General features: G+C 32.7%; 6 protein-coding genes across 11 annotated transcripts in view; 1 reads left to right on the top strand and 5 right to left on the bottom strand.

Moving 5' to 3' along the window:
* The window catches only part of LOC126917564 (crossover junction endonuclease MUS81), a 44,775-nt gene that overhangs the window by 7,979 nt on the left and 18,779 nt on the right, over positions 1-18,017 (top strand). Inside the window, exon 10 of the mRNA XM_050724540.1 lies at positions 45-167. The gene's annotated coding sequence lies outside the window, so the exon portion shown is untranslated. The remainder of the gene's footprint in view (positions 1-44; positions 168-18,017) is intronic.
* Positions 55-2,693, bottom strand: LOC126917571 (uncharacterized). Its single transcript, XM_050724572.1, has 10 exons — positions 2,601-2,693; positions 2,024-2,193; positions 1,725-1,850; positions 1,525-1,642; positions 1,156-1,420; positions 834-950; positions 653-743; positions 440-576; positions 227-359; positions 55-150 (listed from the first exon to the last, which is right to left on the bottom strand). The coding sequence occupies exons 1-10, from the start codon at positions 2,605-2,607 to the stop codon at positions 97-99; spliced, it is 1,218 nt and encodes a 405-aa protein (XP_050580529.1). The 5' UTR covers positions 2,608-2,693; the 3' UTR covers positions 55-96.
* LOC126917572 (uncharacterized) lies at positions 3,470-7,496 on the bottom strand. 2 transcript variants are annotated; one of them, XM_050724573.1, is made up of 10 exons: positions 7,409-7,496; positions 6,944-7,113; positions 6,684-6,809; positions 6,497-6,614; positions 6,105-6,369; positions 5,839-5,949; positions 5,486-5,576; positions 5,284-5,420; positions 3,635-3,767; positions 3,470-3,568 (listed from the first exon to the last, which is right to left on the bottom strand). In XM_050724573.1, exons 1-10 carry the CDS (start codon positions 7,422-7,424, stop codon positions 3,518-3,520), a joined length of 1,218 nt encoding a protein of 405 aa, XP_050580530.1. In that variant the 5' UTR covers positions 7,425-7,496; the 3' UTR covers positions 3,470-3,517. The 2 variants fall into 2 exon arrangements, with proteins under 2 accessions (XP_050580530.1, XP_050580531.1); XM_050724574.1 differs by having other exon boundaries at positions 6,684-6,776.
* On the bottom strand, positions 8,198-10,907 carry LOC126917573 (uncharacterized). 2 transcript variants are annotated; one of them, XM_050724576.1, is made up of 10 exons: positions 10,812-10,907; positions 10,302-10,465; positions 10,086-10,211; positions 9,897-10,014; positions 9,514-9,778; positions 9,274-9,390; positions 9,087-9,177; positions 8,869-9,005; positions 8,659-8,791; positions 8,198-8,324 (listed from the first exon to the last, which is right to left on the bottom strand). In XM_050724576.1, coding segments are annotated over exons 1-10 (1,206 nt in total). In that variant the 5' UTR covers positions 10,813-10,907; the 3' UTR covers positions 8,198-8,270. The 2 variants fall into 2 exon arrangements, with proteins under 2 accessions (XP_050580533.1, XP_050580532.1); XM_050724575.1 differs by lacking the exon at positions 8,198-8,324 and having other exon boundaries at positions 8,572-8,791.
* On the bottom strand, positions 11,665-17,798 carry LOC126917575 (uncharacterized). Of its 3 annotated transcripts, none has more exons than XM_050724580.1 (10): positions 17,700-17,798; positions 17,195-17,358; positions 16,936-17,061; positions 16,749-16,866; positions 16,361-16,625; positions 16,119-16,235; positions 15,929-16,019; positions 15,711-15,847; positions 15,488-15,620; positions 11,665-11,755 (listed from the first exon to the last, which is right to left on the bottom strand). In XM_050724580.1, coding segments are annotated over exons 1-10 (1,206 nt in total). In that variant the 5' UTR covers positions 17,701-17,798; the 3' UTR covers positions 11,665-11,701. The 3 variants fall into 3 exon arrangements, with proteins under 3 accessions (XP_050580537.1, XP_050580538.1, XP_050580536.1); XM_050724581.1 differs by lacking the exon at positions 15,488-15,620 and adding an exon at positions 12,048-12,180; XM_050724579.1 differs by lacking the exon at positions 11,665-11,755 and adding an exon at positions 14,959-15,157.
* LOC126917580 (uncharacterized) lies at positions 12,414-17,201 on the bottom strand. Of its 2 annotated transcripts, XM_050724598.1 has the most exons (7): positions 14,250-14,856; positions 13,745-13,908; positions 13,486-13,611; positions 13,297-13,414; positions 12,909-13,173; positions 12,666-12,782; positions 12,414-12,566 (listed from the first exon to the last, which is right to left on the bottom strand). In XM_050724598.1, coding segments are annotated over exons 1-7 (927 nt in total). In that variant the 5' UTR covers positions 14,251-14,856; the 3' UTR covers positions 12,414-12,430. The 2 variants fall into 2 exon arrangements, with proteins under 2 accessions (XP_050580555.1, XP_050580556.1); XM_050724599.1 differs by lacking the exons at positions 13,745-13,908; positions 14,250-14,856 and adding an exon at positions 17,099-17,201 and having other exon boundaries at positions 13,486-13,648.

Genomic DNA, 18,017 nt, shown 5'->3' with positions numbered 1-18,017 from the left:
TTAACAATGCATAGTGACTATTTATCTTATTATTCTCATTGTAGGTCCATCCAGGTATAAAATGCAATGAATATGAGTAAATGTCTATAAGCCAACTCATCCCCTCAGTGACATTAACATCGTGAAGTATGACATACATGTTTTGAAAGTCTTAAAACAAAAGTGACGTAAGTACCTACTAGTTAATAATATAAAATAACTATAACTGTCCCATAATATTACATACAATTGCAAAATTTTCCATATTCATTTCGTACAATCCACCTGCCGTTAATGTACACAGTTTTTTACTCCGTATTTGCATCATGAGAAGCATTTTTTGAATTTTTACTGGTATTTTATACCAGGTGGACCCATATCTGTTTTAATACGAGTAATAAATTATATTTTTCTCTACGATTGAATATTTGCATTTTATACGATTGCACTAGATACATACATATTATTTGCTAAATCAGAACAATGATCCAGAAGTACCTGCCCAGGCAGACTGATCACAAATAAATGAAATTGTTCAGCTCCAAGAAATATCCCGGTTCTAACTGCTTCCGCCGGTCTTTCTAAGTTAGCGACTGTCTGAAAAATACAAACTTTCAATTAAGAAAATGTTTCCAGAATTTTCATTTGTTTTCATTTATTAGATTCTGTTTACTTGAACAGCTGTCATGCTTATACCCATCATATTTAATCCAACTTGAAGCAAATAACTACTTCGACTGTTTTCATTTAGAATATTGTAAAACCTCAAAATATAACGAAAAAAAGCATATTAATTGCGATCAATAATCATCTCGCACCATATTGTATTTTATCGTCATTTAATAAATACAAACTCGATCGCTTTATCGTGAGTGATCACACAATTTTTTATCTGTTCGTACGTGTAAGTCTCCGTCATAGCTTCTGTAGAGAATATGATTGAACTACTAGTTGCTTTATGGACTTGATGCCTATATTTTGAATATAATTATAAAAAATGAAATCTTATTAGTTTTATCTTCTTATTCTTATTAGTACAAAAAGAGACATATGGCTATTGATCCTTAAAAGCTATCATTAAAGAATATCACGTCTATGTTATCAAGGGAGAAATTTCACGCATGATAGCCTTTACGGATTAACGCGATCTTATGCTTTTTGCAGTATCATATTTACCCACACACCGCAAATAATCCACTACTGTGATGGATTATAAGGATATATAACGAATCTACGGTAACTATTATCATCACAACAATGACAGATCCCCATGCAAGCTGTAAATATATGTAAAAGAAGTACTCTTCATGATCAAAAAATATGTAATTAACTCTAAATAGTTGTTGTCGCGGTCGAGTTTCATTTAATGGAAGGACGACATCCAGAATAGGAAAAAGTAATGGAACCAGCAAGAACAGTACCATGAAGATCAATAAAGTATCTGAAATGATTATAATTGATCGCTTATGTTCAAAATATTAATAGAAGAAATCCTTTATACACATAGAAGCACTGTAATTGAAAAATTAAGACATGATAACATACTTCGGTACAGTTGTGCCATTTTGCTGCCTTGAATGGTAACTTCCTCCAGAACGCGTAAATCATTGGTTAACTTCAGTTCCTCCCATTGTTTCCTCACAAATTCGAACAATTTTCTAAACTATGATATAACATGTATTTTTACGACTTTATAATATGTTTTCATTCCCAAAGCTTAATCGCATAATAATAAATTCACGTACATTTTCTCTGTTGAAGTGGACATTTAATATTTTAACGATACTAGTTATAGCTGCGATTAAATGCGGCATACACTCGATTACTCCGTCCATATCCTTGTCATATAAGGATCTATATACTTCTAATGACTAGTGATTGTAGGTTCCAATTGTCAATAACGTTATCTGATTATTTACTTTCTTGCGAGGAATTTGTTCAACTAAGTTTTCTCATTTCGATTATAGTACATTTTATAAAAATGTATCTCTATAAATAAAGAATACATTTCTATAAAATGTACTATACGATATGTTTCCCTTACCGTTGGAACGAGAATGCCTGTGATACTAGTCACCATTATAGTCACTATAATACTTCTGAATATATCTCTTTGGCGTGGATCTTGTCCTACAACTTGCAAATATTTCTCGAGCATTTTATAATAAGGAATGTCGAACATATCGGTAGACCGTGTTTTGACTTTCTGAAATGCTGAATGTCCTAAGTTTAGATTAATTTCATGAAAGAATTATTCCTGGCTAGTTTACTTTAAGTACCATAAAAATTATATATTGACAAAGAACTATTTTAATTATTTATAATTTATATTATAGTCATAACATAAATTGCATTTGAGTCATTCAGAAGACAAGCACTGATCCAATCGCACTTTTTATTAATTTTTAAATTTCATTACACATGCACATGATTAATATTCAATTCTCCAGAAACAAATTTACTTCCATAAATTTACTTATCGTAAGAAGGTGACATAAATTATGATACATTCTAAGATAAATTTAAAAACAATAATAGTTGTAATATCATCATTTTCATATGCTTTTCAATTTATAGAGTTGATCAACGTGATTTCTAAATGGCTCATTTCTATCTCTTACTATCCATATTTCCAGATTTTCAATTAATTGACCGGTTAACGTTCGGACTATCGTCGTGCCGATTGAATAAATGTTTCTGTTCTTAAAATTGCGAAAGTCAATCTGCGAATGCAGTTATACTCGATATTCGATAATTAATGTGCTTGCAATTACGGTTATCAAGTATGACTATGAATCGACTTCTTTGCCAGACAGGTATGCAGTATATAGCCAAATGTCTAAGTTAGCTATTGCTGAATGACAAGTGCATTATAAATAAGAACATAACGAATCAAGGGTTATAGCGATGCCTGTCATTTAAACTGAAAATCGAAGATCTATGATTACAGTGAAATATTGATCGAGCCACTGGCAATATGGTATTAGCTACGTACTCAGTGATGCATAAATAATTGTAGAATTAATTATACACTGAAAAGACTTGAATTCTCAGAAAAGTATCGTACCTCTATTCGCAATGTTGACATGATAATATTTCCTTCGACCTTTAGCTGAAGCTTTGACACAGAAAAAAGTGCAACGGTGTTATTTGCGAGATGTAAATGTAATTTAAAAAAGTGGTGGATCCAGTTAGTTAATAGACTCAACTGTTGGAGTTTCATTATATGTATCTTGCTAAAATTAGTACATAAATGTAAATTTTCTCTGTGGCTCGATGGAACTAACTGAAAGAAATCTGTGAAATAGTGGTCAATTCATTACTTCGGTAAGGTATATAACATGTTTTACACCCTGAAATATCAAATAATATTGAAAGATGGTTCAATAATTCTATTTACATTTTTAATATAGTAATCTAAACGATTTAATATTAACTGTACATATCTTGGCTATATGATCTTAATATTCGCATTCCTGGTTAATCTTGTATCACAGCACAGTTTGACTAAATAATTTCAACAGATAAGGTATAACCATTATTTTAGCGACAATAACATCGTGAAGTAGGACATGCACGTTTTGAAGGTCTTGAAAGAAATTGTAAGTAGTTAATATAAGACGAGCAATTATTAGAATCATATAGTGATACATACCACTCCGAAATTTTCAATATTCATTTCGTACAGTCCGCCTGCCGTTAAGCTGCATAGTTTCCCACTTCTTATCTGCATCATGTAAAGTATTTTTTGAATTTGCACGGGTGTTTTATACCACATGGCACCATATCTATTATAACATCGAGAAAACACAATATTCGAATCAATCGATTCTTGATTGAGACTAATTATTAATTGCATATGAAGACTACAGAGAAAAATATGATAAGGTAGATTTTTTTATATTTTATTATTTAAGAAATTTTTTAATTGTATATTAATTGTCAGCCGATCTCCTAATACCAAATCTCTGATTCATTATCATAATATTAATTATATCAGCATGATATTGCTTTTTCAGGAATAATCGCGTAGCTATTGCATTTGTACTTTGCACTTCGCGCTTGTACTTTGCGCCAACATTTCGTAAATGTAGCAGTCTGCTTCTTCAAAACAGATCTGAAATTGAGGGTCTTGGGTCTCATTGTCTCAATCTATATTGAGCGATATTCCGATTGGTTGATCAAACTGATGACTCTACTAGGAAGATCTTCATTCACCCGGTTAAAACTTCCAAATTGAGCCATCAGTTTGATCAGCCAACACGGCGCAGCACACTCTGGAATTCTGTCCAGCGTGGGAAGAACCGCGCCGTATCTTGCGACTCGCCATCGGCGAGAGATTGGCCCCCGAGGCTGTCGTCGGGGCGATGCTGAGGGGGCACCAGGAGTTCATCGCCGTTCACTCCTACTGCGAGCACGTTATGCGCGTGAAGGAGCGAGCGGAGCGGGATAGGGAGAAGAGACAGGATCCTGTCAGGTTGCCGTACCCAAGGGACCCTGCACGCCGCAGGGTTGCGGAACTACCACCACTGCCGCCCTAGGTGCGTTTAAGGAGCCGTCACGCCGAGGAGGGTCTGGGCCCTCCCCGGACTTGCACGACGGTACGGGGAAGAGTCGTTAGGGGGTTTGTGGTCCCTCCCCTCCTAGCGGCCCAAGTCAAGACAAGGACGTCTCCCTTAACAACAAATAGGGAGAAGACGAAGAAGTGCTCCGGCAGGATTTCGCAAGAGAACCCGGGCCACTTCTGCGAAACGTCAGGAAGACCACCTGGGGTTTTAGTTGGTTTGAGTCCGACACTACCCTGTCGCCACCCAAAAGGAGGCAGGGTGTCCGAGAGGATTTCCCCACGTAGAAAAAAAAAGTTTGATCAGCCAAGTGGAACATCGTTCAGTATAAATAGTGACAACGGGGCTCGAAACCCTCAGTTTTAGGTCTACCCTCAAGAAGTAGACTGCTACATTTATGAAATGTTGGCGCAAAGTGCAAGTGTAAAGTGCAAAGTGCAAGTGCAATAGTTACACGATTTTTCCCGAAAATCCGATATCACGACATCTCAGCATCGTAGAAGTTCAAAATCTAATTTAAAAAGAAACTTAATTATATGAGTTATTTCATTTTTAAAATATTGCAGTTACCTATTTTAGAGTTGTTATTAAATTTATATCATATATTATATATTATACTATATTATATATATATAAATTATATAGACACAAAAACTGAAGAAGAAATCAACAATAAATGGAATTATCATGTTTGTCTCGTATGTCTCATACTGCACACGTATATTAGACATATATGTACATATTATTTCCTAGCTCAGCACAATGATCCAGAAGCACCTGTCCGGGTAGACTAAGCACAAATAAATGAAATTGGTTGGCTCCACAAAATACCACGCTTCTAATTGCTTCTTCCGGCTTATCTAAATTTATTACTGCCTGAAAAATAAAGCTATCAGTTAAATACATGTCTGTTTTTAATTTTATTCGGTTTTGCTCCTTACTTGCAAGGCTGTTGCGCTGATTATCAACATATTTAATCCAACTTGGATCAAATAACTAGTTCGACTGCTTTCGTTTAGAATATTGTAAAACCTTAAAATATAATAAGAGAAAATTAGTTGCGTTTAATAATTTTTTAATAATCTACTGTTAGACCGCAAATGTTTATGCGTTTATGGGAAATTCAGAGATGCAAAATAATACAAAATGAATATAATACGCAAAAATATATGAAATATTCAAAGTATTGTATTCACTATGATATTTAGTTATTACTTTAGTCGTGTTTATAACAATATTTTATGTAAATATTCACAGCTTATTTATAATTTATTGTTACTCGACAGATACAAACTGGATGGCTTCGTTGTGCGTGATCACGCAATCCCTAATCTGTTTGTACATGTAACTTTCCGAAATAATTTGATTGGTGTCTAAATTTGTTGTTGCTCTTTGCACTTGGTTCCTGTATTTTTAACAACAGATAGAAAAAATAATTGTAACATCTTTTAAAATTCATTGTAGTGTCGTGTGAAAGCATTTGAATATTTATGCATATCTTTTGTAAATATATTATAATTATGATATGTGTCTACATGTTTCTGATAGCACCATATTTACCCACACACGGCAAACAATCCGCTATTATGATGAATTATAAGGATGTACAATGAATCTACGGAAATTATGGTTACCACAACCATAATTGAGCCCCAAGCTAACTGCATATATACGTAGAAAAAATAGTCGGCGTCATCAAAGATAATGTAATTAATTTTAAGCAGTTGCTGACGTGGTCGAGTTTCATTTAATGGGAGAACGACATCGAGAATGGGAGAAACTAGTGGGACCAGTAGAAATAATACCAAAGCGGTCAATAAAGATCCTGAAAAGAATAAACTCGATAACTTACCTGCAAAATACTGAAAGAAAGAATTTTTGTTATACGATATAGTAGTACGATAATATAGTAATATAATATAATATAATAATATAGTAATACGATAATATACTTCGATACAATTGAGCCATCTTGTTGCCTTGCATAACGGTTTGATTCAAAACGTACAATTCATTGTTTAATTTCAGTTGTTCCCATTGCTTTGCCACAAATTGAAGCAATTTGTTAAACTATGAATAATATATTGTGAATGTTTATTATATACAAGAAACTTCTTATCTAATAATAAATTTACTTACATTTTGTCTGTTGATCTGGATATTTAATATTTTAATAGCACTGATCGTAGCTGCCATAAAATGTGGGAAAACGTCGATTACTGCGTCCATATCCTTGTCACATAACGAGGTATACAATTCTAGTGACTAATGATTGCAGGTTCCAATTGTTTAATAACATTACCTAATTATTTACTTTCTTGCGAGGAATTCATGTACTTTAGTATTCTCAATTTATCTATAACATTTTTCTACGAGAGGTTTACTAGATCCTTCCTTACCGTTGGTATAATGTTGCCTATAATACTGATCACTACAGCAGTTACTATAAAATTCCTAAATCCATTTTTTTGACGTGGATCTTGCCCCAAAAGTTGCAAATATTTTTCTAGCATTTTATAGTGAGGAACATCAAATATATCAGAAGATTGTCTGTCAGTTTCCTGAAACGCTAAAGTACTCCAAGCTTAAATTAATTTCCCGATAATTTACATTAAGGATCATAAAGGAACAACATAAAATTATAACTATCACTAGTAGACTTTTATGCATTTATGGGAAATCTCAAGGTAAAAAATGTACAAGGTATGTATCATATGCAAAAATATACAAGACATTAAAAGTATAATAGGTAAAAAAGCTCTCTACTTAGCTTTCATTTTATTAATTATTTATAAAAATATTAATTTGCACAAATATCCGCGATTCAAAAAGTGGTAACTATTTCGATTTTTGTGTAAACTTACTTCGCTTACTAGCCATATCTCCTTTTTAACTAGAGTAACCGCTTCAGAAGAAAACTGTCATGTGGAGAGTATGAAAGTTCTGTTTCTCAGGATCGTAGAAATCAATATGATATACGTATGTAAGTTTACACGACATTCGATACTATTAGACATCTGCAATTTTTCCATCAAGTATTAATGTGAATTTTTTCGATTTGCTGTCACACAAATATGAACTATCGTATAATTTTTAATTTGTGACATCATACTTGGAGAGAAAATTATGATTTCCGAGGTTTTATTGTAGCCTGTCAAAACGTTCTGCAGTATATGCAACACCTGTCATTATAGCTAGCATTATTATAGCTCTCTTAAATATTGATATCGTTTCGTAGAGCGTCCCAGTTAAATATTAATTGTAAGTGTCGAGAGATTTTTTGAAACATTGATCCTGAAAGACATTGTTCTTTTTATGAATAGCGTATTCTAGTTGTAATACTTTCTCCGACATTCGATTGAGGATTCTCTACCGATAAGCTTATCACTGTTCACAACACGCGAATATTGTAACAATAGGATTGCGTTATCTTTGTTCTATCACCAATTTCATGTACTTAAAGTCGTATAATTATGCTTGAAGTAATGTAGGAAGTGAATTCTGTGAAATAATATGGAATGTGTGTTATTCAGGTATGATTTCTATACTAAAATATTAACACTGTATCTGAGGGGTGTTTTTATATCTTTATTCGCCAAAGTCATCCAATATGTTCAGTATTACATGCCAGCTATCCATTATATTAGTTGTACGCTTGGTAAAAGTGTGTATAATATACAGTTGATGATATTTGACTAGTAATTACATTTGACTAGTAATGCAGGTTCAGTCATTCACAGACATCAACATCGTAATGTAGGACATGCAAGTTTTGAAAGTCTGAAGATTAAAATATTCGTAAATAGAAGATAATATAGTATATATAAATATAGTGGTATACAAAAGTTCCCAGCCAGGTAGGTTTTCTATCTTATATCGTAAAAGCCGTATTTGATAGAATTTTATCTAATATGTAATATGTAATATTAATAAAGAGTATAATAAATAAAAGAACAGTGAACAGTAGTGAAACTAATAATAATTGTTTTATCGTTATAGTACAGTAATACTACGTAAGATTCTTTAAAATATCGCGTGTGTTATATCACATGAAAAATTAGAAATTTTTGTGCACCACTGTACGTATATATAACAGTGCTAGACTGATACATACTATTCCGAAGTTTTCTATATTCATTTCGTAGAATCCACCTGCCGTCAATGAACAAAATCTTTTGCATCTTATTTGCATCACGTATAGTACTTTTTGAATCTGCACGGGTGTTCCGTACCATGTGGAGCTGTAACTATTTTGATACAAGTAATTAATTTTGTTGGAGTCTGTAACTAATGTAGTCCATATGAGTACTTTTTTAACACATACATATTATCTGCTAAATCAGAGCAATGATCCAGGAGAACCTGACCAGGTAAGCTAAGTAGAAACAAATGAAATTGACTAGCCCCACAAAATACAGCACTTCGCATTGCTTCCTCCGGTCTATCTAAGTTTACTACTGTCTGAAATATGAAGTAAAACAATTATTTACATAGAATTATTTTCAGTTTGTATTTGTTATCATTTTCAAGACTATACTTTACTTGGACAGCTGTCACGCTTATTCCCAACATATTCAATCCAACCTGAATTAAGTAACTACCTTGACTGCTTCCGTTCAATATATTGTAAAATCTTTAAAATTAATGAAAATGTATATTAGTAACATTACGTAATGTCTTAATTACTTTATCATTTTCAGTTAAGCTTTATCAATTAATAAATACATACAGTATGGCTTCACTGTGCATTATCGCACAATTCCGGATCTTTTCGTACGTGTACTTCTCAGAAACAGCTGTGCCAGTAGAGTTGTTTGAATTCATAGTTGCTTTTTGAATTCGGTGTCTACAGGTATGATAACAAAAATGGACATATGTACGTGTTATAATTGTAGTGATTGCAATATTTACAAGTGCATGCGAGAATGGCGACCAATAACCAAATCTTGCATCACATTATGATATTTACCCACAGACTGCAAATAACCCACTGACGTGATGAATTATTAGCATGTATAACCAGTCTGCACTAATTATGGTGAACACAACAACAGCTGCTGCATAAAATAATTGCACGTATACGTAGAAAAAATAATCAGCACCGTTAAAAAATATGTAATTAACTCTTAGTAGTTGTTGACGTGTTCGAGTCCCGTTTATTGGATGAACAATATCGAGAATGGGGAAAATTAGTGGCACCAGCAAGAACAACCCCATAAAAGATACTAAAGTGTCTGAAAATTAGTACAATCGATTATTTACGAGTAAATAATTTTAAGTGTATGTCAGGGAGGACCATTTTTGTAAAAAACTAGAAATATTGAAAATCATGATGAGGATACCATGACTTACTATGGTAAAATTGCGCCATCCTGTTGCCTTGCATGACGGTTTCCTCTAGAATGTGCAGTTCGTCGTTTAATTTCAGCTCCTGCCATTGTTTTGCCACAAGTTGGAACAATTTGTGAAACTAGAAAAAAATAAGTTTCTATGCCTCTTGCATCGTTCAGGATTTTTTTATATAAAAAGAAATTAGCACACATTTCGCCTGTTGAAATGCATATTTAATACTTTAACAGCGCTGATGGAAGATGCAAGAAAATGTGGCAAACACTCGATGACTCCATCCGTATCCTTGTTATGCAATGACGCAAGTAACTCTATTGTCTATCGATTGCAAGTCCCAATTGTTTAATGACATTAGCTTATTGTTAGCTTTATTACTTTTCACCATAATGATTATCGTGTTTTTCTTACCGCTGGGATAGTAATGCTTGCGATACTAGTCACCACTATCATTACAATAATATTTCTAGTGCTACTTTTATGACGCGGATCTTGTCCCAAAAGTTGGATGTATCGTTCGAGTTTATTGTAGTAAGGTACGTGAAATATTTCAGAGCCTTCGTTTATCTGAAGCACTGAATACTCCAAGCTCACATTAATTACACATTCGCGTTATATTAAAGACGATAGAAATAACGATAATATAACATTAATTTCACTAACCACTGCGAGTTTTTATGCATTTATGGAAAATTTTAAGGGAAAGAGATGCAAATGTATATTATATGAAAAAATGTATAAAATAATCAATATATAATATTGTCTATAATATGTAACAGCTAAACACATTTTTCGCCTGGGTCCGACTTTTCCAATTATATTCATAGAGATATAGGTTTGCATAAACACCCGCAGTGTTATCATTAGTTTAAGAAGAACTAAATATTATTTATAGTTTTAGTGTAAATGTCTTTTCGTTACTGGCTATAGCTCGAGATTTCTAACGCTGGCGTTTTTAACTGGTGCGAGTGGTTTAGGAGAAATCGCGTATTTAACAAGTGTCGTATGGAGTACAAGTTCTCATCTAAGGATCGTGGAAATCAATATAGTTCATATGTAGTTGTACCAGGTGTTAGATGTTACTGAAAATGTATAATTTTGGTCATTATATATTATACTGATTCAGTTTCTTGTCGAACAGCTGTGCAAGTTGATATCATTTTTAATTTATTACATCATCATGGTTAAGAGTACTATGCTTTTCTGATGTTCTTCTGGCTCCCATCAAAATATTCTGCGGAACATGAAAGGCTTATTATTATGTATAGTTATCCTGAAATATTGATACCGTCTCGTACGACATGCCAGTTAAATTTTAATGGTAAATGCTAGCAGAGTTTTCGAAACTGTGATATTGATCTTGAAAGTCGATGTTCTTTTTATGCCCAGTGTATCCTAGTCTCTGACATTTTAGCGTTACTTCTTCGGACTTCTAATTGAGGATTCTTAACTGAGAAGGTTGTCACTGTTTGCCACACACGAATATTGGAATCAATGGATCTATGTTATCGTTAGACTTACCATTGCCGGCATCAATTTCATTCTTCTAAAATTGCGAAATTGTTTTTGAAGTAATGTAAATTGAATTCATTGAAATGATAGTAAATGTGTGTTATGTGTGTTATTCAGGTATGATATATGTGCTAAAATATTAACACTGTATAAGAGGGGTGATTTTTATATCTTTATTCGAAAATGTCATCAAATATGTCTAGTATTACATCTCAGCTATTTATTATACTAGTTGTATGCTTGATAAAATTGTGTATAACATACAGTGGATGAGATTACATTCGACAGGTAATGCATATTCAACCATTCAGGGACATCAACATTGTAATATAGGATATGCACGTTTTGAAGGTCTGAAGATTAAAATATACGTAAATAGTAGTTAATATACTATATGAAAATATATTGATTTGGAAAAGTTTTCAGCCAGAAATTTTATCTAATTTTGAATATGGGGATATAATAGATAATTGGAAACAGTAGAATAAATGATAATTGCTTTGTGGTTATAGTATAAACATAATATATGGCATATACTCAGTAAGGTATCTTAAAATATGGCTTTTGCGATAAGTAATGAAAAATCAGAAATTTTTATACATCACTGTACATACATACATATAATATTGTTAAATTTATACATACTATTCCGAAGTTTTCTATATTCATTTCATACAATCCACCTGCCGTCAATGAACAAAACCTTCTGCATCTTATTTGCATCACGTATAGTACTTTTTGAATCTGCACGGGTGCCTTGTACCATTTGGAGCTGTAACTATTTGATACGGACATTTAATTTTATTCGAGCCTGATTGATATATATAGTTTATATGGATATCTTCTAAACACATACATATTGTTTGCTAAATCAGAACAATGATCCAGGAGCACTTGGCCAGGTAAACTAAGTAAAAGTAAATGAAATTGACAAGCCCCACAAAATACTGCACTTCGTATTGCTTCTTCCGGTCTGTCTAAGTTTATCACTGTCTGAAGAATAAAATAACATAATTATTTACCGTGATCTATTTTAATTTGTATCCGTTATCAATGTCAAGATTGTTTTTTACTTGAACTGCTGCTGTGCTAATACTCAATATATTCAATCCAACCTGAATTAAATAACTCCCTTGGCTGCTTTCGTTCAATATATTGTAAAACCTTTATAATTAATGGACATGTATATTAGTCATATTTCATAATTTTGTAATTATTTTGTCGACTTTTATTATGCTTTGTTGTTAATTAATTTATACGTACTGTATGGCTTCCTTATGCATTATCACACAATTTCGAAACTTTTCATACGTCGCATTCTCAAAAATACTTTCACGAGTAAGGTAGTTTGAATTCGCAGTTGCCTTTTGAATTTGATATCTGTTGTTAAGAAAACAAATAATGAAAACCTGTGTACTTAAAAAAATTATAGTTATTATAAAATTTACGAGTACATGCGAGAATAGCAACTAACAACCAAATTTTGCATAATATCAGGATATTTACCCACAGACCGCAAATAATCCACTACTGTGATGAATTATTAGCATGTATAACCAATCAGCACCTATTATGGTGAACACTACAACGATAGAGCTCCAAAATAATTGTAAATAAATGTAAAAGAAATAGTCGTCATCGTTAAAAAATATGTAATTAACTCTTAGCAGTTGTTGACGTGTTCGAGTTCCGTTTATTGGATGGACAATATCAAGAATTGGAGAAATTAGTGGCACTAGCAAGAACAATACCATAAAAGATATTAAAGTGCCTGAAAGTTAGTATAATTGATTATTTAGGTGTAAATAATTCTATGTATACGTTAGGGAAGCTCTTTTATTTTAAACATTAAATATATTGGAAATCGTGTTGAGAATTTAAATTCTTTACTTACTACGATAAAAGTGTGCCATCCTGTTGCCTTGCATGACGACTTCCTCTAGAATGTGCAATTCATTGTTGAATTTCAGCTGCTGCCATTGTCTTGCCACAAGTTGAAACAGTTTACTGAACTAGAGAAAGATAATTTTTTATGCCTCTTGTATAGTTCAAAATATTCTTATGTAAGAAGATATTTGCGCACATTTCGTTTGTTGAAATGCATATTTAATACTTTAACAGCGCTGATGGAAGATGCAACAAAATGTGGCAAACACTCGATGACTCCATCCATATCCTTTTTATGCAACGACGCAAATAACTCTATTGTCTATCGATTGCAAGTCCCAATTGTTTAATGAGATTACCTGATTATTAGCTTTACTACGTAGCATTCACTCAATTCAGTTTCCTCATTTTATCCTTCCTACTTTTCTATATAATGATCGACATGTTGGTCTTACCGTTGGGATAGTGATGCTTGCGATACTAGTCACCACTATTATTACAATCATATTTCTAGTGCTACTTTTATGACGCGGATCTTGCCCCAAAAGTTGGATGTATCGTTCGAGTTTATTGTAGTATGTCACATGAAGTATTTCGGAGTTCCCGGTTTTCTGACGCACTAAATACTCCAAGCTCAGATTAATTACCCCATGAGGTTATATTAAATACCGTAGAAGTAACATCAACATGACATCAATATGCCTAGACTGCGGATTTTTATGCATTTATAGGATTTTCAAGGTAAAGAAACGCAAAGAATGCACATGATATACAAAAATAAATAAAATATTCAAAATATAATATTCTTCATAGAATGTACTAGGTAAAATCATATTTTGCCTGAGTACGATTTTTAAAATGATATTCCTATAAATACAGGTTTGCATAAATATCCACAGGCTTATCATTAGTTTAAAAAGAACCACTTATTTTGATGTGGTGTAAATCTCTTTCCCTTACTGATTGTGTAGCCTCAGGTTCCAAACGTCGACTTCTTTATCTTGTGTAACCGCTTTTGGAGGAATCGCGCGTTTAAGAAGTGTCGTGTGGAGTATGAGGTCTCATTCTGAAGTCGTAAAAATCAATATGCTCATATGTAGTTATGCTATATATTCAATGTTGCTGGAAATGCGTCAATTTTGTCATTACATATCATTGCGTATCGATTTGTTGTCAGGTAGTCTACTACGGTATCACTTTAAAACTTGTAACATCGTCTTTGATGCGAAAATGATGGCCTTTCGGAGTTCTTGTAACACATGTTGAATGCAACACAATGAACATGCCACTCGGCAGGATATGGATGAGCAGTTATTATAATTGAGTATTGGTATACCAACTGAGTATTGATTATGAGTGGTAGGAAATTCTTCATAGCGTTGACTCCTTGAAAACGTTTCTTTTTGTGCACAATGTATTCAAGTTCGAATACTTTCCCCGATTTTCAATGAAGGATTCTCCACCGATAAGTTTATCACTGTTTGCCACACGCGAATATTGTTACAATAGATATATCTTATCCTTACACGTACCATTATGCGGGATCAATTTCATCCTTCTAAAGTTGTGAAATTGTTTTTTAAGTAACGTATAGAGACTTCATTGGAATGGTAGTGAATGTGTGTTATTTAGGTACGATTTATGTGTTAAGACGTTAATACTGTATATGAAGGGTGTGTTTTATATATTTATTCACCAATGTCATCCAATATGTCCAGTATTACATGTCAGCTATTTATTATACTAGTCTTATACTTGGTAAAGCTGTGTATAACATACAGTGGATGAGATTACATTCGATAGCTAATGCATGTTCAATCTTTCATGGACATCAACATTGTAATATAGGATATGCACGTTTTGAAGGTCTGAAGATTAAAATATTCGTAAACAGTACTTAATACACTATGTGTAAACATATTGGTTTAGACAATTTTTCAGCCAGATTGTTTTCGAATTTTATATTGTGAAATCGGCATTTGATAAAATTTTATCTGATTTTAAATATGGGGACATAACAGGTAATTCAACAGTAGAACAATTGACAATTACTTTATGGTTATAGTATAAATCTAATATATATTATATACTTCGTAAGGTATCTTAAAATATGGCTTTTGCGGTATGTAATGAAAAATCAGAAATTTTTATACACCACTGTACGTACATACATATAATATTGTTAAATTTATACATACTATTCCGAAGTTTTCTATATTCATTTCATACAATCCACCTGCCGTCAATGAACAAAACCTTCTGCATCTTATTTGCATCACGTATAGTACTTTTTGAATTTGCACGGGTGCTTTATACCATTTGGAGCTGTAACTATTTGATACGGACATTCAATTTTATTCGAGTCTGATTGATATATATATATATATATATAGTTTATATGGATATTTTCTAAACACATACATATTATCTGCTAAATCAGAAGAATGATCCAGGAGCACTTGGCCAGGTAAACTAAGTAGAAACAAATGAAATTGACAAGCGCCACAAAATACAGCACTTCGTATTGCTTCTTCTGGTCTGTCCAAGTTGACCACGGTCTGAAAAATAAAATGAGATATTTAATTACCGACATCTATTTTTAATTTGTATTTGTTATCATTCTCAAGATTGTTCTTTACTTGAACTGCTGCTGTGCTTATACTCAATATATTTAATCCAACCTGGATTAAATAACTACTTTGGCTGCTTTCGTCCAATATATTGTAAAACCTTTATAATTAATGGAGATATATATTAGTTATATTTCATAATTTTTTAATTATTTTGTCTACTTTTATTATGCTTTGTTGTTGATTAATGTATACATACTGTATGGCTTCTTTATGCATCATCACGCAATTTCGGAATTTTTCATACGTCTGATTCTCAGAATCTTTTTCACCAGAAAAGTAATTTAGATTCGCAGTTGCTTTTTGAATTTGATATCTATGGTTATGAAAAGAAATAATGAAAATGTGTGTACTTGATATGAATATAATGATTATAATATTAACTAGTACATGCGAGTATGGCGACTAATACCAACTCTTGCATAACATCATGACATTTACCCACAAACTGCAAATAATCCACTACTGTGATGAATTATTAACATGTATAACCAATCTGCACCGACTATGGTAAGCACCACAACGACAGTGCTCCAAAATAATTGTAAATAAATGTAAAAGAAATAGTCATCACTGTTGAAAAATATGTAATTAACTCTTAGTAGTTGTTGGCGTTTTCGAGTTCCGTTTATTGGATGAACAATATCAAGAATTGGAGAAGTTAGTGGCACCAATAAGAACAATACCATAAAAGATACTAAAGTGTCTAAAAGTTAGTATAATTGATTATTTAGGTGTAAATAATTCTATGTATACGTTAGGGAAGATCTTTTATTTTAAACATTAAAAATATTGGAAATCACGTTGAGGATTTAAATTCTTTTCTTACTACGATAAAAGTGCGCCATCCTGTTGCCTTGCATGACGACTTTCTCTAGAACGTGCAATTCATTGTTTAATTTCAGTTGCTCCCATTGTTTTGCTACAAGTTGGTACATTTTGCTGAACTAGAAAAAGGATAAGTTTTTATGCCTCTTATATGCAAAACTTTCTTATGCAAGAAGATATTTGCGCACATTTCGTTTGTTGAAATGCATATTTAATACTTTAACAGCACTGGTGGAAGATGTGACAAAATATGACAGACACTCGATCACTCCATCCATATCCTTTTTATGCAACGACGCAAATAGCTCTATTGTCTATCGATTGCAAGTCCCAATTGTTTAATGAGATTACCTGATTATTAGCTTTATTACGTAGCATTCACTCAATTCAGTTTCCTCATTTTATCCTTCCTACTTTTCTATATAATGATCGACATGTTGTTCTTACCGTTGGGATAGTGATGCTTGCGATACTAGTCACCACTATTATTACAATCATATTTCTAGTGCTACTTTTATGACGCGGATCTTGCCCCAAAAGTTGGATGTATCGTTCGAGTTTATTGTAGTATGTCACATGAAGTATTTCGGGGTTCCCGGTTTTCTGACGCACTAAATACTCCAAGCTCAGATTAATTACCCCATGAGGTTATATTAAATACCGTAGAAGTAACATCAACATGACATCAATATGTCTAGACTGCGGATTTTTATGCATTTATAGGATTTTCAAGGTAAAGAAACGCAAAGAATGCACATGATATGCAAAAATAAATAAAATGTTCAAAATATAATATTCTTCATAGAATGTACTAGGTAAAATCATATTCTGCCTGAGTACGATTTTTAAAATGATATTCCTATAAATACAGGTTTGCATAAATATCCACAGGCTCATCATTAGTTTAAAAAGAACCACTTATTTTGATGTGATGTAAATCTCTTTCCCTTACTGGTTGTGTAGCCTCAGGTTTCAAACGTCGACTTCTTTATCTTGTGTAACCGCTTTTGGAGGAATCGCACGTTTAAGAAGTGTCGTGTGGAGTATGAGGTCTCATTCTGAAGTCGCAAAAATCAATATGCTCATATGTAGTTATGCTGTATATTCAATGTTGCTGGATATGCGTCAATGTTGTCATTACATATTATTGCGTATCGATTTGTTGTCAGGTAGTCTACTACGGTATCACTTTTAAACTTATGACATCGTCTTTGATACGAAAATGATGGCTTTTCGGAGTTCTTGCAACACATGTTACGGCACTCGGCAG

This window comes from Bombus affinis, chromosome 6 (assembly GCF_024516045.1).
Source record: "Bombus affinis isolate iyBomAffi1 chromosome 6, iyBomAffi1.2, whole genome shotgun sequence".
Lineage (NCBI taxonomy): Eukaryota > Metazoa > Arthropoda > Insecta > Hymenoptera > Apidae > Bombus > Bombus affinis.
The sequence above is the reverse complement of the archived record's forward strand: the minus strand, read 5'-3'. Positions and strand labels throughout refer to the sequence as shown.